The sequence below is a fragment of the Pholcus phalangioides genome, unplaced genomic scaffold (assembly GCF_987345545.1).
Source record: "Pholcus phalangioides strain wild (caught in Gottingen) unplaced genomic scaffold, Ppha-v1.0 ptg000042l_1, whole genome shotgun sequence".
NCBI lineage: Eukaryota > Metazoa > Arthropoda > Arachnida > Araneae > Pholcidae > Pholcus > Pholcus phalangioides.
The window spans coordinates 18799564-18824540 of NW_028301628.1; the positions used below are offsets into that span (position 1 = coordinate 18799564).

The following is a 24977-nucleotide window of genomic DNA, read 5'->3' on the forward strand; positions in this document are numbered from 1 at the left end:
ATTTTTTTCTTTGTTTTATTCATGAAACAGGTCATGAAAAAAAAGAATGAGCCGCAAATTCTATGAATTTAAATTCCATTCAGAGTTACTCAAACTTCAATGAATAAAATCAAAATTAATCATGACATTAATCTTTGACTAATATTGAACTCAGTGTGACACATTTAAAAAATTACTTTAAAATCAACCGAAATTAAAACTCATAGGTTATGCAAGTGGCATATGAGACTGTCACAGAATAGAAAATATTGGCATAGTAGAACTTTTTTGGGGACACCGGCAGGATCAAAAAATTCTACTATAAAAGAAGGTTAACAGTTTTCATAATGTTCCAGATAATTTCTTTCACAAGTCCTTGAAATGAGCAAAGGATGAAACAAAATACAGGACGTCAGATTTATTGAACAGAACAGCCATTGATATAATTACAAGCAGCGATTTCATGAAAACAAGCTAATCTGAGAGCGGCCTACAAATAAGAGTTCTCGCATTGCGGAATAACTCCAACAAACTGACGATAACTCACTTTATATAGGAAAAAGAAGGGTTCTGGAAATTTCTGGCATGTTCTTGCGATCTCCACTCTTTTTCATTAGCAACACCACATTGCCGAATCGGAGCTTTCGCCAAACGTTCCCACTTGGCGATATTTTGAGGGGTTAACAAAAAGTGCGTTATCAATTATTTACAGGTGAAAAATTAATAAATGATTAAATAATCACTATTTACATAATTTTCGTAACAATAACGTAAGATATTTACACCATTAATGAAAAGCAGGTGGTAGAAAATGAAGAAGTTTTTGCAAAGCTGTCTTCCCTAGTTTTGGAAATGGTTCCAACTGCGCATACCAGAATTGTCCTAAATCAGAATTTTGACATGTCATTTGAATACGTGTGCTGGCTTGCATTTCAGCGACGATTTTTTACTAAATTACCATCTTTCGTAGGATTAAAATCGAAAAGAAATGGATCTAGTATAACAGCTCCAAAGTTATTTTTCTTTTCTGTTAATGATAAATATCGTTTTTAACAGAAAAAAAAACTTTGCTAAATCACCTGAAAACTGCATATAAGTGTGTTCCTTCTAAATCTTTCAAAAGTTTGAAACATTCAAAGTTTGTGCAACATTCCTCTGAGTGACAGCTAAAAAATGTAGTGTCAAAATATAGATGTAATAATATATATTTTTTAAATTAAAAAATTCAATTTTTTGCATCATTTTAATTTTCCTGAATAATCAGTCAACACATATTACAATCTTTTCTCTATCATGCACCCCAAAAACTGCTTTCTTGCACCCCTAGTTATGAACTACTGTCCTGGAGTAAAAAACAGTATTTTTCAACTGAAATGAAGATAAGAATGCACAAAATTGATCATAAAAATTTATTGAAATCCCTCAAAGTAAAAAAAAAAGCATTGAATATGCTGTGACTTTGAATTAGCCACAAGAGCTAGAAATTAATTTCAAAAGCTATATAAGCAGTGACTTCATTATGGGAAATTCAGATGAGGAATTATGGGAGAAGGAATATTCAAAGAAAGAATGTTTGTGTCCATATAAGGGTTCTAACCTAATAGAATAAATGATGAAAATAGTGTCTGTGATTATCTGAAGGTGAACATCAAGCAGAAATGCACATTTTAAGTAGGGTTTTGCCCAGGGAATAGTTATTTGGTGAAAAATAAAATAGGTAACCATTAAGAGTGGTTTTCATTTCATCTTGCTCCCCAGTCTACACCCCCCCCCCCTTTGAAACAAAATTTGATGGCTCTCTTTCTCTCTCTCTCTCTGTCTTTGCTTTGCTCATATCAAAAGTGTGACAAGGCAACAAAATCTGAAGAAGAATAAACATAAATCACAACCAAATGTAAATATTCACAAGGAAATGGGGGGGGGGGAGAGAGAAATCAGATCAGGGATTTTCAAACTTTTTATGTTTGCATTACCCCTATCTAATCAGTAGGCACTTCCCCGTAACCCTTAATTTTCAATGACTCACTTAGTTGGGAATATATAATTGCCCTATTACTGAGTTCGATATAATTTCATCTGCAAATAATCTATGGTAACCATGATTGATCTTCTTTAACGGTGGCTCAGCACACCCTTTAGGAATCACTGACTTAGATAATAATTCATAATGTTCAGTGCAACTAATGTTTCAGGTGAAATATCAGACATATTTTTTAAGCTTTTGGTAAAAATGGTAATTATTAATGATAGAGAAAAGCATCCAAAAATAATTTCATTAGTTAAAGACAGCTTTGTAGGATATGAAAAATTAGCATCAAGAATGAGATACAAGGCAGCAAAACAGATTTAAAAAAGTAGTACTGCTGATGCTCGGAATAAAACATGTTATAGTGACTGTTCCATTACAACTGGTATAATAATTCCCACATGTTTTCATGTAACAACTACCCTATATGATTGCCTCTTGATACAACAGCCACCTGTTTTTACGTCAGTTTTTGATGGAACAATGGGGGGGGGGATTAGAAGAAGCGTCTACAGTACATTTTCAATTGTGAGTGGTCCACAGGGATTCAAAATTGTGAACTTAATGGTCTGATCTGCAGTATTCACAATTTTTTAATGGGAAACCAGCTCACATTCGCTCCTCAGATTTTGAAGCTGTTTCAGACTGATAGATCACTTTATTCACACATGCAAAAATTAAGATATTTATTTTATCTTGTGTTTGAAACTTAGTAAATCTTTTTGAAATTTAAAACTTAAAAATGAAATTTTTGCTTAGAATATCAGTATGCATTCTTCATATTGACCACTGACTATATATAAGGCCATAAGAAGTAATATGTAAGCACATTTCATGACACAAGATTTAAATTTTATTTTAATTTCCTCTCCCACCAGAAATATTACACCTTTGTGGCAGTATTATATACCTAATGCTTTAATACAGACTAGTTGTTTATTGTTCAACACAGTTTACTTTATCATTTTTCTGGAAATCAATTAAAAAAAATATCAATACAGTGTATGAGTGTATTATGTGAAAGTAAATGTGCATAAGAATTCGGAAGACTATGGATGATCTTCAAGTTGGCGATTTAAAACACTTTGTCTTGGATGGCCAATTGTCCAAACTATTGCCTCACATGTGCATTCAACAAGTTCATGTATATACATATGATGTGATAACATCTGCATGTCATATGTGGATGGTATGGATTTCATATAAAGTACTGACTTTCAATTCAGCCCTAATAACAAAGTAACATTAATCTCTTCACATCAAACATATCTGAAATTCTCTTCAAATAACTGAATGGCGAATACTGTATTTTCCGGACTGCAAATCACTGATGAATATCCTTTTCCAGCTTCCATCTTGTTTTTGGAGAAGTACTTCACTTGTGTTTACTGATATTATATGAGCCCTGCAGATGAAAAATTAAAACTAATAAACAATTTGGACATAATAAATTTTATATGCATAAAATCCTGTGAATTAGGTATTACATTAATTTTTCACATATGAGCAAAATATGCTGTCAATGAATGCTCACATGGAGTAAATAATGTCATTCATTTTTCAATTTAATAATAGAATAAGTTTGGGGCATAATTAATCTTAAGCTGTAATGACAATATATTAGAAAGATGCATATGTACATATGGGCATAACAAAAGTACAACATCAAAAACCACATACAACCAAGTTGATTCAGCTTTCTCTTCAATGAGTACAGATTCTCCTTTCCGAAAAGCATCCCCTTTGAACAAAAGCTTTCCATCTGCAAATCGAGCACTGAATCTTTGTTCTGGAGAAAATTCATCTATTAAAACATAAAAACATGGTATCTGAGCTTCTGTTTAATGCAAATAATTAAAAAGTGAAAAACAAAATGATGTTTCCCTCTACTGTACATACGAAGTACAAAAGACTAGGATACTAAGATGAAGATGAAGTTTGGAAAGAAAATTCACGTCTCAGTGAAGAATCAAACCACCAACCTATACTATTAAGATCAAGCCAGAGGGATAGCGTTTGCTAATATGCATAAAAATCCAATTTTACTTCTCCGAATTTCAATGATGAGTGAAAATACTCCTTTGAATGTTAAGAAATTTTTTTAACAGAGTTATTCCTCAGTTATTAATATAGTGAAACCTGTCTAAGACGGAAACCTGTCTTGAATGGAACAAAGTAATAGTCCAATGGATAATGAATGCTTTTTCCATTATGGGAAACCTCTTTAAGACGGAAACTGCCTAACATGGAAACGGAAGGCATATTTAGTCTATTTTCAGATAGAAAACCTTCTGAAATGGAAAGAATTTTTTACCAAGTGCAAGTTTTTTCCTTTGAATGGGGAAAAATTAAGTTGTACTGATTTTCCTTTTTTAGGGAACTCTTTTACTTCTTGGAAGAATGACGAACCCTTACTAGTTTTTCTGAAGCAGATATATTGAAAGCCCATTCAGAGCATTTAGTTTATGATGAAGCTAATGTTGGAAGGTACTCCTGTTTCTTAGGAAAAAGGTGATAATTTTCATTTTAAACTAGTTCGGGTGTGGAATAAGGGGAGGGAGACTGAATTATTATTCACAATTTTAGGAATACCTTTTTTTTTAGAGATTCATTCAGGGTAGAGATGGAAGCCAGACGCACAAGCAACACGTCTTGGATTTGAACACAAAACTGCAGGTGATAAGAGGCTAAAGAAAAGTAAAATTTAAGTGTTACAGAGATGTAGATCCTTCTTTCACAAACGATATTGCTTGTTGATCTCATTGTGACGATTTTAAAAAAGGTATGCAATTTCGTAATTTTTTTAATTTAAATATTAAAAAATTTTCACTTTTGACAAAAGTTCATTCTATTGCTACTCAGGAGGACATTTTATATTGAATTTTAACAATTAGCGAATTAAATATGCAATTTCAAATGCATATTAATATGAAACATATAAAAATTCCAAATAATATGCCTGTCTCTGTTTAATACTCATTGGTTTATAGTTAGACCAGGTTACATATATAATACATATTATAGTTACATATATATATAGTTATTACATACATATATAATTACATATATACATATTATAAAAGTTTGACAAAAGATATTTGACAAAACTTGAAAAGAAAACAACCAATGAGCCTGTGATTCCATTCAGTCTCTTCTTTTTCCAACTGGATACACTTATTGGTTGCATTTTTCAAGTTTTGAAAAAGATATTTTATCAAACATTTATAGTATAATAATGGCTTTAGGGTGATATTATCAAAATTTAAGTTTCACAAAATGACAGAAATAAATCACTGCATACAGGGCGATTCAGAAAAGATGGGTAAAACTTTAAGAGGTACACACCAATATATATACACAAACAGTTGCCATCAGAGAATGCATGGTCTAACATGAAAAGGAAATGCAATAGCGTTTCGAAACGACCACTCTGCAAACATTAAAATGGCATTCCTGTTGAAATTTATTGGGAGAAAAATAACACCATACATGCAAATGTAATCTGGGGAAGAAGAAACAGTATGCAAATCTGCGTCACAGTGAATAAAAGGCACTTTAGTAATACTGAAAAAGCAAGCATTCATTGTGATGCAGATTTTTAAATATACTTTTTTTTCTTCTTCCCCAGATTATATTTGCATGCATGGTGTTATTTTTCTCCCAATAAATTTTAACAGGAATGCCGTTTTAACATTTGCGGAGCGGAAAATAATTTCAGTCCCTTGAAGTTCCTTCTTATACAGGTTCCACTGTAATAAAAAACATATCCCTCTTTTAATATAACTATCCTTTAAAATTTGGGAGAGGAGAAAAGAAATTTTTTAAATTTTTTGAAATTACTCTTCAAAATTAATTTTTTGGACAACACTGGAGAACTAAGTTAGTCCTATATAGCTCAATGGTAGAGTACTAGCCTAGACTGTAAGAGGTTCGGGGTGGGGGGTTTGATTCCATGTGGAATGTGAATTTTCTTTCCGAACTAACTTCTTTTCTGTTTGGTATGCAGTCTTTTGGACCTTGTAATTAAAAAAGTACAGTAGATCTTACAGAAGTTTGATAAAACCAATGTAAAACTATAATAATGTGAAATATTTAGACTTCCATTTGTTCACATTTTTTGTAGTGGAACCCTGTTTGTACTGCATTCCAGAGGTTGTCAGAATTTTGTATAGGTGTAAAAGTCATACAAGTTTTGAGTTAGAGAGAAAACTCCTTTGAGGGGTGTTTTCTCTATGATTGAAAATTCAATTTCAAAATAATTTAAATAAACAAAATACTTAGGAAAAACCATGAAATTAAATTTTCAAAAATCTTATGATTACATTTTTTGAAAAGCCATAATTAGGAACTACCTAGCCATAATTAAATAACTACCTTTACTTAAATCTTGAAGATTCCAATGATACTCTTTTTAAGATAAGAGTGAAAAAAACTTAAATTAATAGTTAGAAGCAAGCAATATATTTTATGCATAGATTTATTTTTTATTATTATTGTTAGACATGTATTTTAATATGTACTTGATCTGATAATTAAGATAGATATGCACCCAGTGGCCAAAAATTAGGAACACCCTGCTACTCCCCACTAATATCATGTGGGACTTCCTCTGGTTTTGATGACAGCCGATATTTTTCTAGGCACAGACTCTACAGGTTGCTGAAACCACTGAGGAGGAATGTTAGCCCATGCTAACAAAATGGCACCTCTTAATTCCCTAAGATTGTAAGGTGGTGTTTCGGAGCTTTTAACCTCATCCCACAAATGCTCAATTGGGTTAAGATCAGGTGACTGAGGGCGCCATTAAAGCAATTGAAACTCTGAGAATCATATTCTTCAACCAATCTGAGATAATTCCAGCCCCATGGGAGGGTGGATTGTCCTGCTGGAAATAGCCATCATCATCAGGAAACATCATGGCCATAAAAGGGCGCACATGGTCAGCAACAGCGTGAAAATAGGTGCTGGCATTGACAGATGTTTCAAACGGAAATAATGGACTTTTTTCTTTTTTTTTTTCTTTCAAACCGAGCACACAATTCAGGTCTATCCCCATCTATGGGCGATTTACTGCCTAGTGAGCTGTGCCGGAAATGTAACTGTGTGTGTGTGTGTGTGTACCTAACAGTCTAAGTGTTGTAGTATTGTTTGATTTTTTTTCAGTGCTGCCATCTATATTTTAGAAGTGAAGTGAGTGATGTGTTATGATTGAATTACATTTGTGCTGTTCGTAGGTCGGTTGCTCACTGTGGCGAGACTTTTTAAAGGGGAGATTGGATCGCATTCGCGCTTTGAAGTTGGGAACCACAGAAAACCAACTTCAGCCAACCACTACTGTGGTGACGGTGGGGTTCGAACCCGGGACCTCGCGACGCGAGTCCGTCACTGTGACCACTCGATCACCACAGCGGCGGAAATAATGGAATATACCAGGAAAATATTCACCAGACCGTGATTCCACCACCACCCGCTTGAACAGTTGTCATGTGGCATACCAGATCCGTGGCTTTGCACTGCTTCAGCCACATACGGATTCTCTCATCAACATCATGAAGAAAGCTTAACTTGTCAGACCATACAACCTTCTTTCATTCCCCAATAGTCCAATTTCAGTCACAAAAACTGTTTCTTCGGTTTTACAACGAAATCAAAGGGACTCTTGTTGGTTGCCAGCTATTAAAACCAATTCATTTCAAAATCCATCTTGTAGAGCATACAGATATGCTTTGCAATGATCCAAGTTGTATTTGTACCACAATTTGTTTTGCAGTTCTTCTGTTGCTGCACAGTGCATGTCAGTTGTCTGGCACATTTTTCATTCACAATTGATTTCTGCCTCTCTTCCACTAAAAGATTTTTTGGCTAAGCTGCTATTCTTTGAAGACAAGATACTCTTGCACGAGAAAAGCCAAAAAGGTTAGCAGCTTCTGGGATACTGGAACTGCCTCTTCTGACACCTCCAATCATGACACATTCAAAGTCAATCAAATCTCTTGTTTTCCCCATATAACAGGCAAAATGCAACGTTAACTGGTGATTCTGACTCGGAGAAAGCTTTTTATCAGCAAATCCGGTTTATTACGTCAGCGCACATGCTGCACAGACGCATTGAAGTTTGAGTGGGGGGGGGGGGTGTTCCTAATTTTTTGGCCACTGCGTGCATATTAGGAACCACATTTGATGAGGAGCTTGTTGCCAGTGAAAATGCTCGATAAATCTAGTCACTAATGAAAAACATTTTCAGGTGGGGAAAAAAAAATCTAATTTCAGAAATTAAGTGCTAATATAGCATACGTTTGTAATACTATTGAACTGGCATGCTTGTGATAGTTGAAAAATACTTTGTTTTGGAATTCAATTATTTGAGATTGTTCATAAAATGTGAAATATGTGTAATTTAAATAACATTGAATATAATCAATATTGTGCAAAACCAAAGACATTAATTTACTCATTATATCTACTCCCCTTACAACATAGACTCATTAGAAATGAGTCTTACTGTTATGCTTTGAATAAGGATACATGTATTTGCTATTTATTAATTAACAAATAAACAGAGGATTTTACTCACATTCACAGCACTGCTTTGTTGCTTTCAAAGCCTACATGATAAGGAACAAAAAAAAATGTTGAAAAATGTTATTTTTTTTCAATAACCAAAATTATTTAAATTAAAAAACCTGTTTTTTAGAATATTTTTACATTAAAATCAAACAAATTACAATATTTTTAGAATAAACTGGAACAAAAAAATAGTGTGGATATAAAGGCTGCAATAAAATAATAGTAATAATTCTTCTGCAATAAAATTTAAGTCACATAAAAAAATTATTTCTTATATAACTTCAAAGTAAAAATTAGTTCAAAAGTTGTGAATTAAATGATCAACACATAGCAGCTTCAGATACTTCAACTGAATTGCTTATTTCAGAAACCCTCCCCCATAACCGACAAAAAATTCGAAATTGAGATAATACAGGTTTCTTATAGTTGACTTATTGACGCTTTGTTTGGTGCAGAAACCCACTGAAAAACATTTAGCATACCCCCGTTTTGAGTCTCTGAAATATTTATTATATGCAGAAACCCCCACAAGAGCAACTTCACTGTTCTGTGCTTGATTTTTACCGCTCACTAAAGTTAATAGCATAAAAATGGTATAAAATAGTGTTGTAAATTTATTTTATTGCAGAAATCCTATAACTGCAGAGGCGGGGAAATTTTTTACTACCCCCCTCTGAACCTTAATGAATATATCATGTTTCCATTTTATGTACAGAATCATCCCTGACATTAAGGAATTTTTCGTAAAAAAATATCTGCTTTTAGTTAAGTTAGGTTTTTTTTTGAATGTCTCAAAAATTGAAATTTTACACTTATGCAGTTTCTGAAATAAGCACTTAGAATAAGCACTGAAATAAGCACTAATCAATTAGAATTCAATCAATTCTTATTTGTAAATAAAATGTTTGACATTTTCATTTTATGGTAAATTTTTACACTTTTTTTTCTTTTTTTTAACTGAGAAATTTCTAACATTCTCCATAAAAGTGGGACAAAAAATCCAAAGCAATACACCAAACATTATTAGTTGAAAATTAAGATCAGCTTGAGCATATGGACAAATATATAGTTATAAATTTTAGTGTAGAAGAATGTTTCTGAAATGCCGTACTTGGTGGCACATTAAATGCATTATCATAAAAGATAAAAACCACCATTTTTTCATACTGTGAACACTCAATCAATTACTTAGTTATTAGCATACAAAACAAACCAATTTCTCAGATGCATTTATTTTTCAGAATATATATATTGGACCAATAAATACAGTAATTCATAATTCCTTCTCAAGTAAAAAATAACCCTACTACATACAAACATACCTTTCTTATAGTCGTCCAGTCTTCCAAAATGTCATTTTCATGAAGCATGTATACTATGTAAGGACGTAAAATGAAATATTAAGGACAATACTGTCTAATGCAGAAGAGTGTCGAGATACTTTTTCTATTCATGAACTTCATTATATCACCTAAAATCACAATCTAAAATTTAAATTTGTGATGATAAATCAATTAATTTTTCACAAAAATCTTGTTGCATAGGAAAGATTTTGAGATCATTACCATCCTGAACAATCCACAGTCCTGTTTAATAATTTACTGGTTTTTTTTAAATTTTACCAATATCTGAGTTTTTTAAATATTTTTAGCAAAAAGACAGCTGAACAATAGAATTTGATACAAGATAATTTTTAGATCTATAATAGCAATCTTACTATTAACAATGACAAATACATGTCCATATAAAATAAGCATTTTTAAATTTTCTTTTATTCAGAACTGTCCATCAGAGCTGGAACTGGAGGGAGGGGGGGGGGGTAAGACAACAACCTCCTCAGGAAAATTTATGAATAAAATGTGAACAAATTTTTACTTAATGCAAAAAATTTTTGTTACAGAACTATGGAGTTTTATAGCAAAAGTGAAATGTGGCAAAATCAAGTTTGTCCCTCTAGACAAAAATCTTAGTTGCAGTCCTGCTGTCTGAGAATGTAATCAGGACCAATATGAGTCTATTCTTTTTTCTGCAATAAATTTACAAATGAAACATTTATAAAGTAATACACTTTAACTCCTTGCTTACAATCTGTGGTGGTGTATAATTCCCACATGCAAATTTTTGGTGGCTATCTGTATCACTACTACAGTAGATCATCCATCATTCGAATACCGATCAACCGAAACATCAGTTAACCAAAAACGTGCCATGTAGAATCGCTAGTGCTTTTCCTCCTCCCTGCCAACCGACCTACGTGACTAACTTCACGTTGTTATCGTCAGTGCCATGTGAGCCTTTGCTTGTGACAGATCATACTGTAATTGTTGCGCCATTCGCAATGCCAACTAAATGTAAACATATTGTTCTCAGTGTTTCTGATAACAATATGAATGAAATGATAACTATATCCAAAAAAAATCTAAAAGCAAATGTGACGGCCATACCTCCAGTTTAATTAAATGGGACATATGACAACAGGACAAATTAGTTTTTCTTTTCCACACAGATAGTGGCAATGTTAAATCAAGCTGTTTTATTTTTCCCATATTGTTCTAAAATAGGATATTTTTACTTTAAGCTAAAATCCTGCATTTACTATTATTATTCAGCCATTACGAGGAAACTGAATGGAATTATCTAGTATCTGTTACGAATTATGTTAAAATTTTTCCAATGTATGGTAAATTCCATAGATCTCTATAAAAGTTTCTTCTGACCTCCAGAAAAAAGTACACAAGTACATCTTCTTCTGACCTCCTACACAGTTCTTGCAAGTTGGTGATGATAATTTGTTGGGGAAAAAACCTGGTTCAAAAAATGTACAGCAAAAATCTTCTGACAGAATTAATAACATAAAAAGAAATCCTGATAACTATCAACAAAGTTTTTCGCATGTTATGATATTTGGTCCATTCGGTACTTTGCAAATGTCATAAAAATACTCAAATAACAACATCATCCATGATTCTAGTAAGCACCGCCTACTGCATTATTCAAATAGGCTTTTACAACTAACTTTCGTAATTCACAGATTTCGATAATCTAGCACACTTAATCTGATATGCGCCAGATTAGTAAGAGTCTACTGTATTTTCATTCCAACCTCCCTCAGGAAAAAAAAAAGTGGCAGATAATATGCACCATGAATTTCAAATGTTCTTCTAATGTACAAATCTGTGGGTTAAAGCAGAAAATTCTGGTATATATTTAAATTGAGTTTCACTTTTTCTACTTTTGCAGCATGACATTGCGAAAAAAACAAATAAAAAAAATGAATCACTCATCAACAAGAATGAAAGTTATGCACACAAATGATCAAGAAGTTTTAAGCAAGTTTTTTTTTTTATAACTAATGAATTTAAATTAAAAGTTTAAAAATTAAAATAAAAAGTGCAGCATATAAAAATTGAATGACCATCAGCATGAAACTGTTCCATATATGGTTCCAAATATGGTCATATTTGAAGAATATGGACCTTATTATATTTTTATATTAATATTTAATATTAATATTTTTCCTTTCTGGAAAAAAAATTACTAAATAAACATAACCACAAAGGATATCTGCCACTGTTACTGGTTTTTTTCTTTTATCAAAGCTTTGGAACTCAGCTTTTCGCTTATTTTTCCTGTGATTCACTTGTTCATTCCACAGATCTGGAAAATATATAGATAAATGCTGTATAAGTAAATTGCATATTGTACATACATACCCATTACCAACAGAGTTGTATTTAACGAAGATATACTGTGCATGCAATCAAATACAAATACAACGCCACAACAGGCAAAATGCCCAACGAGGCTGATAGATACCCAAAACTGAACAGGCCCAAAACTGAAAGATAATCCTCACTCTTTCTGGCTTTTAAACACAGTGTAAATTATACCCTAAAAATTACAATATTTTTCCCAGCAAAATTGGATATTTCTGCCTGCTCAAACAAAAATTGCCTACAACAAAAAACAGCTAGAAGTTGAAAAGTGAAGAAATAAATGCCAATTAATGAGAATTAAAAAAAACTAAAATGAATGAACGAAACCTGATGTTATGTCAATGCTGTTACGATCTTCTTCAAGGTGACCAATTTTTTCTTCAAGTTCAGTTTTAATGGAGTCCCATAAAAGTGCTTTTTCGCTCTGAATTATAAAAAATAAAAAAATGCAATGAACCACAAGGAAATCATTCAAATCTTGATCACTATCCAGCTAAATAAAAGAAAAAAAAGAATAAAAGTTACAGAAACTATACGAATCAAATGAAATTATATTCTTTTTATTTCAGAAATGGAAGTACATATAATGCAGGTGATCATTTTTGCTGAACCATGGTCATTTTCCGCACATGAGAGCTAATCAATCTCTCTCTCTCTCTCTCTCTCTCGCACACACACATGCACACGCACACACACACACAGGGACCTGTAATTTATTACCAATTCCAAGCAGCAATCTTTATATACTCACCAAGAGATTGGTGCACTAGTCCCGTGGTGTGGGACTCCCTGAGCTAGCAAATATTTTTCTGTGGTCATGTTGCCATTTCTGTTGCACCTCAGCATTCAGAAAGTTTCTATCAAGAATGAACTGGGTATCGAATTCGCAACAACTCTAAACATCTTTTGGTACTTTAGGCAAGTATCTTATCAACCTGGTCTACCACACTCATAATACAGTCAAATCCCATTTTAACGAATATCGTTATAGCAAAAAGAAAAAAAAAATTTTGTTTTAACAAACACTTTTCTAATCCCGGAGATAAGATTACATAGGAACAATGTAAAAACTTGGAATTTCCTTTATAACAAAATGAGTGATTTTTCCAGTCTCTTAGAGTTAGTTATAATGGGATTCGACTGTACAAGTTATTTCCCATAATTTGGAAATGATGATACAATAATTAAAAAAATGAAATTTTCATACCAAACAATACGAAATAGCAATGATTGAAAAATCAGTTAATAAATCAAATATTTATCTGATTTTATGAAATTTATAGGAGAAGAAAGGGCTGAATAAAAGAACAATTTTAAAAACCAAATTTTGATGAACAATTTGAACCAAATTTCTGTAATCAAATTATGAGCTTTTCTACAGGCAATCATGTACTTTAAGCTAAAAAAAATACATAAAGTAGAAGGTTAGGAAGACTGAATTGGTGCAACTATAGCCAGAATGTGCAATCTTGCATTGAATACAAGCAACAAGCAAGTTCATATGTTTAAAACAAAGTAATGTGGTATGCTAAATTAAACATTTGTTTGGATATTTTCATCACACCACTGTTGCTCTTCAATGTTCTCCTCCACTCAGGAGTTGTGCACAAAGCTTTTGACTGGAAAGTTAATACAATGATATTCACCTCAAAATTTTGCAAGCATGCTTGTTGTTCAGCTTCGACTTTATGCTTGATATTCACCATTTTTAATTCTTTCAGAATACCTAACGAAAATATAAGATACATGTGTGTGTATTCCTCATTATTCTACAAAAATCTTGGTTGTTAATTACACATATCCAATATTTCCGATTAGAAAAATATTAATGGTCATTGGGACAAATTGAGCTGCACTGAGATAACAACTCTAGTATGAACTTCACCCAAGTGCATGTAAAGTTCATGATTGTTTTTGGGTTTTCGTGAATGTCAAAATTATATGACATTCACGAAAAAAAAAAAAATATATATATATATATATATATATAATGAATTATGATACTTTAAAATGAATTATAAAGAGTGCAGTCAAAAGAGATTTAAGACAATGATTTCTTCACAGAACAAAAAATATCTTGTTCCTGAAGTGACCAACAAAAAGGGCTAATGCAAATTTATTTCCCAGACCTATGAATAATATCATAATGAGCGAACTGATTTAGCAATCAGTTCTTTTGTATTAGTTGGCTCAGTTTTACTGCTAAAACTCTTTTACGCAAATAAAAAATTCAGCAATACATGTTTTTCACAAATTCTGAGCCGAAGAAAATTTTAGGAAAAGGAAATGTGGTCAATTTGTTCATTTACAGCCGTCATTGTATGGTATAGCATTTCTGCAATGAGTGATAATGTTTGTTAGATCTGAATGGAACTTGTCACAATTAAAAGAATGTACTTTACCTTGGATAACATTGCTAATATCTGAAAAAGTACAAGGGACCAATTGATATACTGGTGACTTTATATAGCTTCACAACCAAAGATCTAGAGATAGAAAAAGCTGAGATCTCTGGATCCTGTCTGTACAATAGAGTTTGACAAATTGAAAAAAAACAAAACAATTTAGCCACCAGCTGTATATCTCTTAGGAGGCAAACATATTTTTTTAGAGTAAAAATAAGTAATATATATATATATATATATATATATATATATATATATATATATATTTTTTTTTTTTTTTTTTTTTTTTTTTTATTAGATCACTTTAGTGACCCCCTTTCCATGTTGGTGCTAACATAATTTTCTAAGATTTTGTGTTGAAACCAATTTAGTAATGATAGATAAAAAATTTTAGGTGCCAATGCAAATTTTTTAGTTATCAAGGTGAGATCGTACCTCGGATTTGCCAGGCTCTAGTGCAGTGATTTTTATTTTTAACCTTGGTCCTTGGAAAGGTATCAGTAAGTCTGAGAGCTTAGACAAAAATAAACTAATTTTATTGTTTTTGCAATATTATATGCAGAATATTATTCTGTACAGTTATCTGTGGCCATCTTATTGGCAGAAGGGGTTCCTGGTATTCGTCTTATTGGCACAAAGGGTCTGTGTAGCACAAAAGGTGTATTATTACCCCTGAGTTCGTATATACCAGTGAGTTTTATATACATAAAATGTGTAAAACAGCATCATGTCACTATTGTTATTATTTATATTTCATTCATTTTACATGAAATAGCTCAATTGCATTTCATGCCTTCTGGGTTATTATTATTATTATTATTGTAAAACGTTCTTAAAAAGATATAGAAGCAATCCTAGAATGTGATTCTGGGATATGGTTGTGTTATGTTAGTACAAGCATCTACCAGAATATTTTTAACCAGTCAAAGAAACTGCAAAAACATCTTTGTTAGCTGAGATACCACTGTATTATACACAAAGTTTAAAGATACTCATTTGATAAGATCAATCAACAATTTAAGCTTTTCAGCATTCAAAATATACTCTCACCTGCTACCTCAAGACGAATGCGCATGTTTTCCTTTAATTCTTCTAAGGGTTGAATGTATTCAGCAGCACTTTCTTTCTTAACTTCTTCAAGCCGTTGCATCACCTGTGTGATTCTCTCTTCATACAACCTGAACAGGGAAAAGTGAAACACACAATGAGAATACAATACATACTACAGTGGAACTTTGGTTAACAAGCTTAATTCATTCTGCAAACATGCTCGTTTTCCAAATAGCACATTATTTGAATCAAACTTCTTCATAGGAAATAATGAAAACTCAGATAATTTGCTCCACAATTATTCATTCACATAAAAATGACTAATAAAAACAGCATTCAATCAATAATTAAACACAACAATATAATAAATAATACAATAGAATGTATATAAGGGGCCCGTTGAAGTATTACATAAGCAAATTTTTAGACATTTTTGACCCCCCCCCCCTCCCCCCTTGTCAGGAAAATTTTGTCATCAGCCCTGCCCCTCTGAATCGTAACACATATTGGTGGATCAGAGATGTATACGGATGGGGGGGGGGGTGGCATAGGGGGCCCTCGTGTCCCCTCCCACGATCAAAAATTTATTTTTTTAATGCAAAATAATAATTATTTACTGAAGTTCCACTGTATCAGTATCTGGGCCAATATAAGTTTAAATGCAGTGTGTGGTCTCAGGGACTCTTTAATCTAATTAACTATAGTAACAAGTTTGCTGGTATAAACTCAAGCAAACAAATTATGACAGTCAATTTGTTCGAAAACTTATTAATTCCTTAGTGAGAGTCTTACTTTTATTTATTATTTTATTAATGCTTCCATATTGCTCAGTTTATGAAATTTAAAATAATTTGTTATAATCCATAAAAGAGTTTTTCTACACAGCAGATTCATTTGTTTGCTACCATTTAACCACTTTGACAGTGGGTTTTGTTTAACTCTACCAGAAAGCCCTAGAAGATTTCCAAGCATACAACTGATGGGTGAGATCAATACATGTTGGTTAGATACATACTACTACTTAACAGAACATGCACCTCATACACATTTCTTCAAAGAATTTCTAATGAATTGGTACATATTGTGTGTGCATATGTATATGCATGGCCCTAATGTGTTTATGTTGTTAGAGTTGTGCTTGTTTCGTGTTCTTGCTAGTGCTGCAATCTCTGTTCCATATTTTGATGGTAAGATGGTAAATGCTTGAATTTTCATGCTATGTAAGTATCATTGAAGGTCTGCTACTCTCTGCTGAGAGACCTTTTCAAATGAGAGACTGGCTCGCACTCACACCTTGAACGTGAACAACTGCAAAAAGCCAACTTCAGCCGACCACCACTGTGCATCAACAGGGTTCAAATTGGATCCTCACAATGAAAGTCCAACATCATAGCTGTACAGCAGTGCAAGATAAATACTGGAAAATATAGGTATATACTCATGGGAGTATCTAGAGCTTGTTTTTGGGAGGGGTGATTTTACAAATCGCTAAAATTATGTGCTGTGAATAGGTTGATTATACGTCCCGCACTTTGTCCCATATTTTCTAGGACAGTTTTCCCATTTTTTTCTCTATCCCGACTTTTTTCAAAAAAGTGTCCCAGTTTTTTTTCAATCCTTTAGTCAATGTTTTCTTGAATTCATTTAATCAAAAACGTCGATACAGGTAGTTTTCAATGATTTGATCGAATGCAATATTGTCCTATAGAAGTTGCGAAAGTTTCATGAATTATCTCATTTCCCTTTCCCCAAAGATTCACATCTATATATACTAGAGCCATGTCCCACCGAAGAATCTCTGAAATCCTGATGAGTACCCCCGCCCCCCCCCGTAACAAGAACTTTTGTCAAAAGGGGGTGCCCCCCAAAACTTCATAGTTCCATGAAACGTTTCATGCACTTGCAGTGGACGTCATTGTTGCAGGTGATGGCAAGCATGGAGATGAAATGATGTCATCAATATGCCACCTGTTCCCCATTACAGATTTCGTGGCATCTTCAGCCAATGCGCAATGCGCAGTGGATGAAACGTCTGTTGATTGAAACTCAAACACAGCATAACAGCCCAAAAAGTATGGGCACTCTAAATTAACTTATTGTTTTTATATTGCTATATACAGAATATCATTTATTTTGTTTGTTTGTTTGTTTGTGTGTGTGTGCGTGCGTGGGTGTGTGTGTGTCTTGCTTTATATTATTGGCACAAGAGGTCTGTGGACTTCGTCTTGATAGCACAAATTGTCCGTGAAATATGAAACACTTAGTACCCCTGGTTAAATCCCCTCTAAAGACTCTAAAGAAAGCATTGATACAGAAAAATAAAAGAAAGAAGTCATTAAGAAATTGATTACAAAATTTTGAACTGATATAAAAATGGGGAAATTCTGAAAAGTTCTATATAAGCCTTAATAGAAAACCTCATTCACAAATTTGTTTCCCCCCAAAAAAAAATCAAATTGCCCCCCCCCCCCTTTTGTTAGGAATCACCATACTAGATATGAGGGGTTGGTTCAGAACCATAACAGACCAAGTCCATTTTTTACAAAAAATGTGATAGTTAACTCAATAATGTTAACCTGCCGTGGTGTACTAAGTTTATAGTTCACCTACTTTCTCAAGGGGTGGCATTTGTTTTCACAGCTGGTGAAGTAATACATAAAACTTTCACAGCCATACTGAACCAAGTCCATTTTTGATTAGAATTTTGATTGCCTTGTTGCTATTTTTCATTATGTTAATCATTTTTAAGTCAAAACGAGTTGTGATTTTGAGCTTTCTGGAGAGGAATATGTTCCGGATTCATCATATGAATCATCGGATAGTCATATTATCAATGGTAGGTACCTAATATTGCAACTTAGCTCAGAACGTGTTTATAGATGTTTGAATAAGGATTGCATCACGTCAGCCACTTTAGACTCTAAAGACAGACTTAGTTCTAAAAAAAAATTGAAATTACAGACATTATTGATCATATAAAGTCATTTCCAGCCTATCAAAGTCACTATTCCAGGAAAGATAATCCTAATAGAAAGTACCTTAACCCCAATCTTTCGATTCGGAAGATGTATGGCATTTATGTAGAGGAATGTGTGGCAAAGAATAAGATCTCTGTAAAATGAAATTCTATTAAAAAATCTTCAGCACAAAATTTAATTTACACTTTAAGCCAACAAGTACAGATATGCATAAATTATGCGATGACATATCCTTGAAGCTTTTAACAGAAAATGAGGAAATCACTAGAAAGTCTTGAAACTAAACGACAGCTGCACTTGCGGAAAGCACAGCTGGCTAGAGAGAAAATGAAAATGGATAAGGATAAAGAGGATAAAGCCTCGAATGACACTTACTGCTGCACATTCGACTTGCAAAAAGCTCTTCCTTTTCCTAAGCTTTCAACATCTGTAGTTTATTATAAACGCAATCTATATGCTTATAAAACTTTGGGGTACATTCCTTCAATGATAATGTTGAATACATATGAATTTGGGATGAAATGGAAGGGGGAGGAAGAGGTTCTGAACACATTTCTAGCATTTTTGTGAGACACCTGAGAGAGAAAGCCTCTAAATATAAGGAAATAATTCTATATTTCGATGCACGTGGTGACCAAAACCGGAACATCAAAATGTCTTTTACACTGTTGAAACTAGCCAATAGTACAGAAATAAAGCAGCACAGTCAGTTGACCTCAAATTCCTGGTAATTGGAAGGGAACAATTAAGAATGCAAAGAGATGCCCAAAATTTTAATTTACAGAAGTTAAAAATTATGATTTTGGTTCTACCACAGCTTTGGAAGAAGCTGTCACTAACAGAAAGAAAGACACTAAGGGAGTTTGTTTCAGTTGGTTGAATATCAATCAGATGGTGACGAGTTGTGAGAGGTTGTCCCTTCATGTTAGAAATCAAAGAAACCCTCAATGAGAGGATCTATCTTTTCAAAAAACCAATTTGGAAAAGCAGGTTTGTGGACAAGTTGCTTTCTTTGTCTCATGTAAGTCAAATTGTACACGGACCATAGAAAGAAGATCACTTTAGCCAAAAAGAAAGATATGATGAATCTTCTTCCATACATTCCACCTATGTATTGCACCCATCATGCATATTTCAGAATCTTCCAGTGGAGGAAAATACTAGGCTCCAAACTACTTCCTCTAGAACTGATGAATATGATAATATTTTGTAGTGATTGATTTACGACAAATGGCAAGATTTTTTATTCATTGTAATTGATTTGTAGTTTCAATATATCTAATGAAAATATTTCAAAATCAAGAATTTTTCATAATATAAAATAAATCATAATAAAATGTTCTTCACTTATACATTGTAGCATATTGTAGCATCAAATTTTTTCACGAATTAATTATCTATCAAAAATGTTAAGGCATTATTACCCATAATGAAGATAAATAGACTTGGTCTGCTATGGTTGTGAACCCCTCATATAATAGAAAATAAATGAAAAGGGGGAATTAAAAAATGGGAATTTAAAAAATGAATATTCAAATGTCTAAAAATATTTAGTCACACGCATAATGTGATCCGAACTCAGAGTTATTAATGTGCTAACTACTCAAATACCAGGTAGCATATGCAAAAATTTCCCAAGGATCTGAAAATGTTCCTTCCCCAGAAAAATTAATCCCATGAATTTTAATTTTAGTCACATTTGAGGAGAATAAATGGACTTCAGTGAATTTTATGTTACTATGTGTAAAAGATAAAATTTTAAAACAAAATAAACTAACTGCTCTTTGAGATGTGAAAATTGCTTTTCAATATCTGCCATCTGAGTTATACATTCTGTTCTCCGTCTTTCGCAATCTTCTTCATCCATTTCTGAAATGCAAAACAAAAAAAACTTTATAAGTTTTTGAAAAAATTACGAACCTTTTCCTTCATGCACAACAAGTACAGCTTTTCATGTTTAAGCTTGTGTCCTAGATGCAGACCAGCTTATTAAACAAGCAGTGCCACTTTAATGGCTCTTAGGTGGGTTTTAAAAAATTTTAAATTGCTTTTAAATACAAATTTCAAAGTCAAAACAGGCATATTCTCCAACAAGGTAAAATCACAGACTCAGAAAAAAACAAGATAATTTTTGAAAATGATATATTTTTGAAATCTCTTCAATTACCATTCATTTACATAAGCTTTCTCATGGTACTAATAACACTAATTCAGAAGAGACAAATACATTAATTTAAATAACTTAAAAGAACAAATACATTAATCTAAATAACTTAAAAGAACAAATACATTAATTTAAATAACTTAAAAGAACAAATACATTAATTTAAATAACTTAAAAGAACAAATACATTAATTTAAATAACTTAAAAGAACAAATACATTAATTTAAATAACTTAAAAGAACAAATACATTAATTTAAATAACTTAAAAGAACAAATACATTAATTTAAATAACTTAAAAGAACAAATACATTAATTTAAATAACTTAAAAGAACAAATACATTAATTTACAACAAAACACATAACATCAACGACAAAAAACCTAAATTTGGTAGTGTGTGTGATGATGATGATGCTCTCAATGTCATAATAATTTCTCTATATAAATATTTTTTTGGTCCAGAGAGTACTGTTAATATATATATTTCACGGTACAAATTTTCACTCTTTGTTAAACTAATTTATAGATATGTATGATCCTGCATAGAAAATTTGTGCATACTTAAGTGATTTATATAACTCTTGACAGCTTTTGAATACAATACAGCCTTTTCTAAATTTATGTCACACCAAACCCAATGCTGGCTTCTCACCTGGATAATAGGTTACTGCTGTGATTGCATGTCTACCAGCACAGTAAAAGGGTTCCAAAAGTCTTGTAAAAAAAAATATATATATATATATATATATATATATACATACACTTTTTTTTTAACCATTTCTCTCTTGGGAAAAGGAAATGTTTGACTCCAAAGAAATTTGGCAAGCACTTGATTTTTTATACAATTTCTCAAACAAGCCTAAATGCTGTCATTATTTGCAATGGAAAACAGAAGAAATGCATAGAAAAAATAATACTTGCCAGAACTATCTTCATCTTCTGTGCCAGATGGTGAACTAGAATCGGAATCGTCATTACTTGTCTTGTCACTATCAGCTGTTTCCTGGTCAACTTCTTCATTTTCACTGTCGTTCATTCCTTTGACACCGGGCATTTTGAAGCTTGTTAAAGGATAAATATTACTAGGAAGCAAAACATAACCATCTTATTACTAATAAAAATGATTAAATATAATAATACAGTGAGCCCACTTTTTGCAAACATCAGTGGTATGGAAAAATTTGTAAAAGAGGAGCAATCATGAAAAAGGTTCCTATTCGAGCCTTTTAAATGCTTCCCCATTTTAAAATAAACTCAATTTTAATGACATCAATTTAAAGGTTGGGTGTGAAACTACAAACCAATACACACTTTTGCATTAAAGGAATTTCATTTACAATGGAATATAAAGAAAGTTTTAGTAATTTTTCCGATAAATTAACCACACCCAGGAAAAAAAGTTTTTTCGTGGAAACGGCACAGCTTCTTACAAGTAGCAAATTATTTTCATCCAATATTTGATAAAACAATAACATTTTAGTGAAACTTAATTCTGCATGTTTAACTTACCATTCAAGTTTTCCCTCCAGAATTCTGTCATTAATACTTTCTAAATATTAGGCATTATAATGGAGTAAAAAAATACTTTAAAAGGTAAAAATAAGAATATATAAATTTTTTACAAGAATTCATTACAATCCCTAGAGATTAGAAAAAAAAGTTATTTAATAAGCTTTGGCTTTGAATAAGCTGGAAGAGAACTGACAAATAACTTTTGAAGTATAGGGTGGTCATAAAATAACTTTGTCGATATACAAGCTCCTAGCAGCCACAAAAATTAATGAATGTGGATGAAATTTGAGAAAAACGTGTTTTGTAGTACAATGATAGTGGGAAGAAAAACAAGAGCATACTTCCTTGCAGTTACAGCAACAAAATTAAAAAAAAAATTCAAATAGTGACATGATTAATTGGTGAAGTAAAAACCATAAATGGCATTAGAATGGCACCTGTAGAAAAAGATACACTGGCGCTAGACGCAGATAAAAAGCATGCAGAAATAACCAATGCAGACCACAGGAAGTTTCCCCCGAGAGGTTAGAACAATAAACCCCTTTGGTGAGATCTTTCTTTACCTGCGTCAGCATTTATGGCTCTACAGGTGCTTTTCAAATGTCATGCACGGTTTTACTATGCTGCTAACTTTTAAATGCATAAAAGTGAGTGTTGCTATTTAAGAGATTTTGTTGCTGTGACCACAACTGTAAGAACTAGGGTCTTGTTCTTCTATTCATTCTCGAGTGAATATTTTTAAGCCCCTATATCTTGAATTTCATTAGCATTCATTGACTTTTGCTGCCAATACTCAATAGGGGCTCGTATATCGGCAAAGTTATTTTATGACCACCATGTATATAAGCTGTAGCCTTATTACAGGAAATTCATTGGAGGAATTAATGAGGAGAGAAACATTTAAACAAAGAATGTTTGTGTCTGTAGAGGGTTCTAACCCAATGAAGTAAAAGCTGAAAATAGTGTCTGCGGCTCTATCTGTGGTTATTGTTATATATTATTATATATAAGCAGGAGTTTGAAATGCATATTTGTAATATGTAAAAGATTGCACAGGAAATAATTATTTGGCTGGAGTGATGATTATAGGTGCTTTCACTGTAATCACAAAAGCATAATCGAAAAGAAGCGATTCGTTTCATTGAACTATAATAGGAAACTAAATATGCAAAATTCTTAATGTAAGACATATGAGTAAATGAATATAATCTTAAGTTAACTGTAGTAAAGTACAATAGAGTCTCAATAATTCGAGTCTTGAAATCAGAGGTGCTACTACACTACTTCTGAACCAGTTGTAGACAAATAAGAGAGAACCTTCACCAAATTGACACATCATAAAATGCAAATTCCAAAACAACTGCATCAAATGACCTATTCAACCAAGAGGACGAATGGACATTCACAATTTCAGCTTTTATTTATTTGCCAAATGAAATACCTTGTTGCAATTTGTTGCAATGGAGATCGGCAGTGCGAACCCTGGGTCCCAGTTTATATGTATATTTCAGAGAATATTTAATTACACATGAAGAGTATTTTATTTAAAAGAGAGTCCAGGATTTTGTTTCGAACCAAGTTTTTATTCCAGAATCATGTTTTTATTTATAACCTGTTGTTCATTTTTTTATTTTACTTCATTTTCAATTCTGATCTGGTATCTGGTCTAGGATGTTATATTTTTAATCTTGATTCTTTCAGTCTAAGAATGTTTTTTCACATTATTATTTTAGTCACTGTTCATTTTTTATAATCATTTTTCATTTTGACAACCATGTATTATACTTTTTTGACGACTTTTTTCTTTTGCAAGAAAGACATTTAAAATCTTGAACCCATTTCACTCTTGAACTTCTCGTCATGTGTTCAGGCGTTTTTCTCGTCACAGAAAAATCTCCAATACATCGCTAAAAAGGGATAAAACTATAGCTGTTTCATTTCTCTTATAGTTTATACTAGCGAAATTACTCTTATGACCACTGCATATTTGGCCAACATTTCTCACAAGGATAGTCTCTGAAGGTTTAAGGAAATTAATATATGTTTTTCATGGCCCAACTTTATTTAGCTTATTTGACCATTTCAATGCATACACACGAAGGTTTATTGAAACATGTATTGCTTTAATTTGTAAGGTTCTTTTTTCAGGAATCAAATTTCAAACTCTCTACAAATGTCATATAGCATGTTCACAATACACTTGATTTTGTGTTATTCAAAATATAAATAAAAACCCAAAGTTGTTTTTTAAAGCATAGGGATATTTATTAGCTACCCGGACACAACGGGATATGTAATTTAACTATGCACGACAGTCCATACCTTTCACTTAAATTTGAAGCCCTTTTGAATGCTATCGAATAGTAAACAACAAAGGACTAATAAGAACGGTTTTGACCAATACTATCAAATAAGATGCATATTATCATAAATGACAACAATTAACATCTGTCATCATTAAAGTTCATATCAACAGGATCATATCCAATCGAGAAAAAAAACTTTTTATTTTTACTATTAAGCTCTGGGAGAGTTGAGCCCCTGCCGACTCAATTGTGTTGTCTCAACACGAGCTTCG

At 32.4% G+C, this 24977-nt stretch overlaps 1 protein-coding gene across 2 annotated transcripts; it reads right to left on the minus strand.

The window, feature by feature from the left end:
• Nucleotides 1–1376: 1376 nt before the first annotated feature.
• Nucleotides 1377–24959, minus strand: Brms1 (breast cancer metastasis-suppressor 1-like protein). 2 transcript variants are annotated; one of them, XM_089254725.1, is made up of 11 exons: nt 24722–24959; nt 21809–21969; nt 20500–20590; nt 15744–15871; nt 13935–14014; nt 12616–12712; nt 12137–12229; nt 9895–9959; nt 8580–8610; nt 3686–3809; nt 1377–3410 (listed from the first exon to the last, which is right to left on the minus strand). In XM_089254725.1, exons 2-11 carry the CDS (start codon nt 21939–21941, stop codon nt 3287–3289), a joined length of 966 nt encoding a protein of 321 aa, XP_089110851.1. In that variant the 5' UTR covers nt 21942–21969; nt 24722–24959; the 3' UTR covers nt 1377–3286. The 2 variants fall into 2 exon arrangements, with proteins under 2 accessions (XP_089110851.1, XP_089110852.1); XM_089254726.1 differs by having other exon boundaries at nt 2839–3410; nt 21809–21948; nt 24722–24811.
• Between the last annotated feature and the right edge of the window lie 18 nt (nt 24960–24977).

What these genes read in the sequence shown, in the direction of transcription:
- Brms1 (XM_089254725.1), bottom strand. Translation starts at nt 21,941, where the DNA reads ATGCCCGGTGTCAAAGGAATGAACGACAGTGAAAATGAAGAAGTTGAC. An exon ending in CATTCGTCTTGAGGTAGCAG is followed by an intron (nt 14,015 to 15,743) that starts GTGAGAGTATAT and finishes TATTTTCGTTAG; the next exon opens with GTATTCTGAAAGAATTAAAA. An exon ending in AAAGCTGAATCAACTTGGTT is followed by an intron (nt 3,411 to 3,685) that starts GTATGTGGTTTT and finishes TTTCATCTGCAG; the next exon opens with GGCTCATATAATATCAGTAA.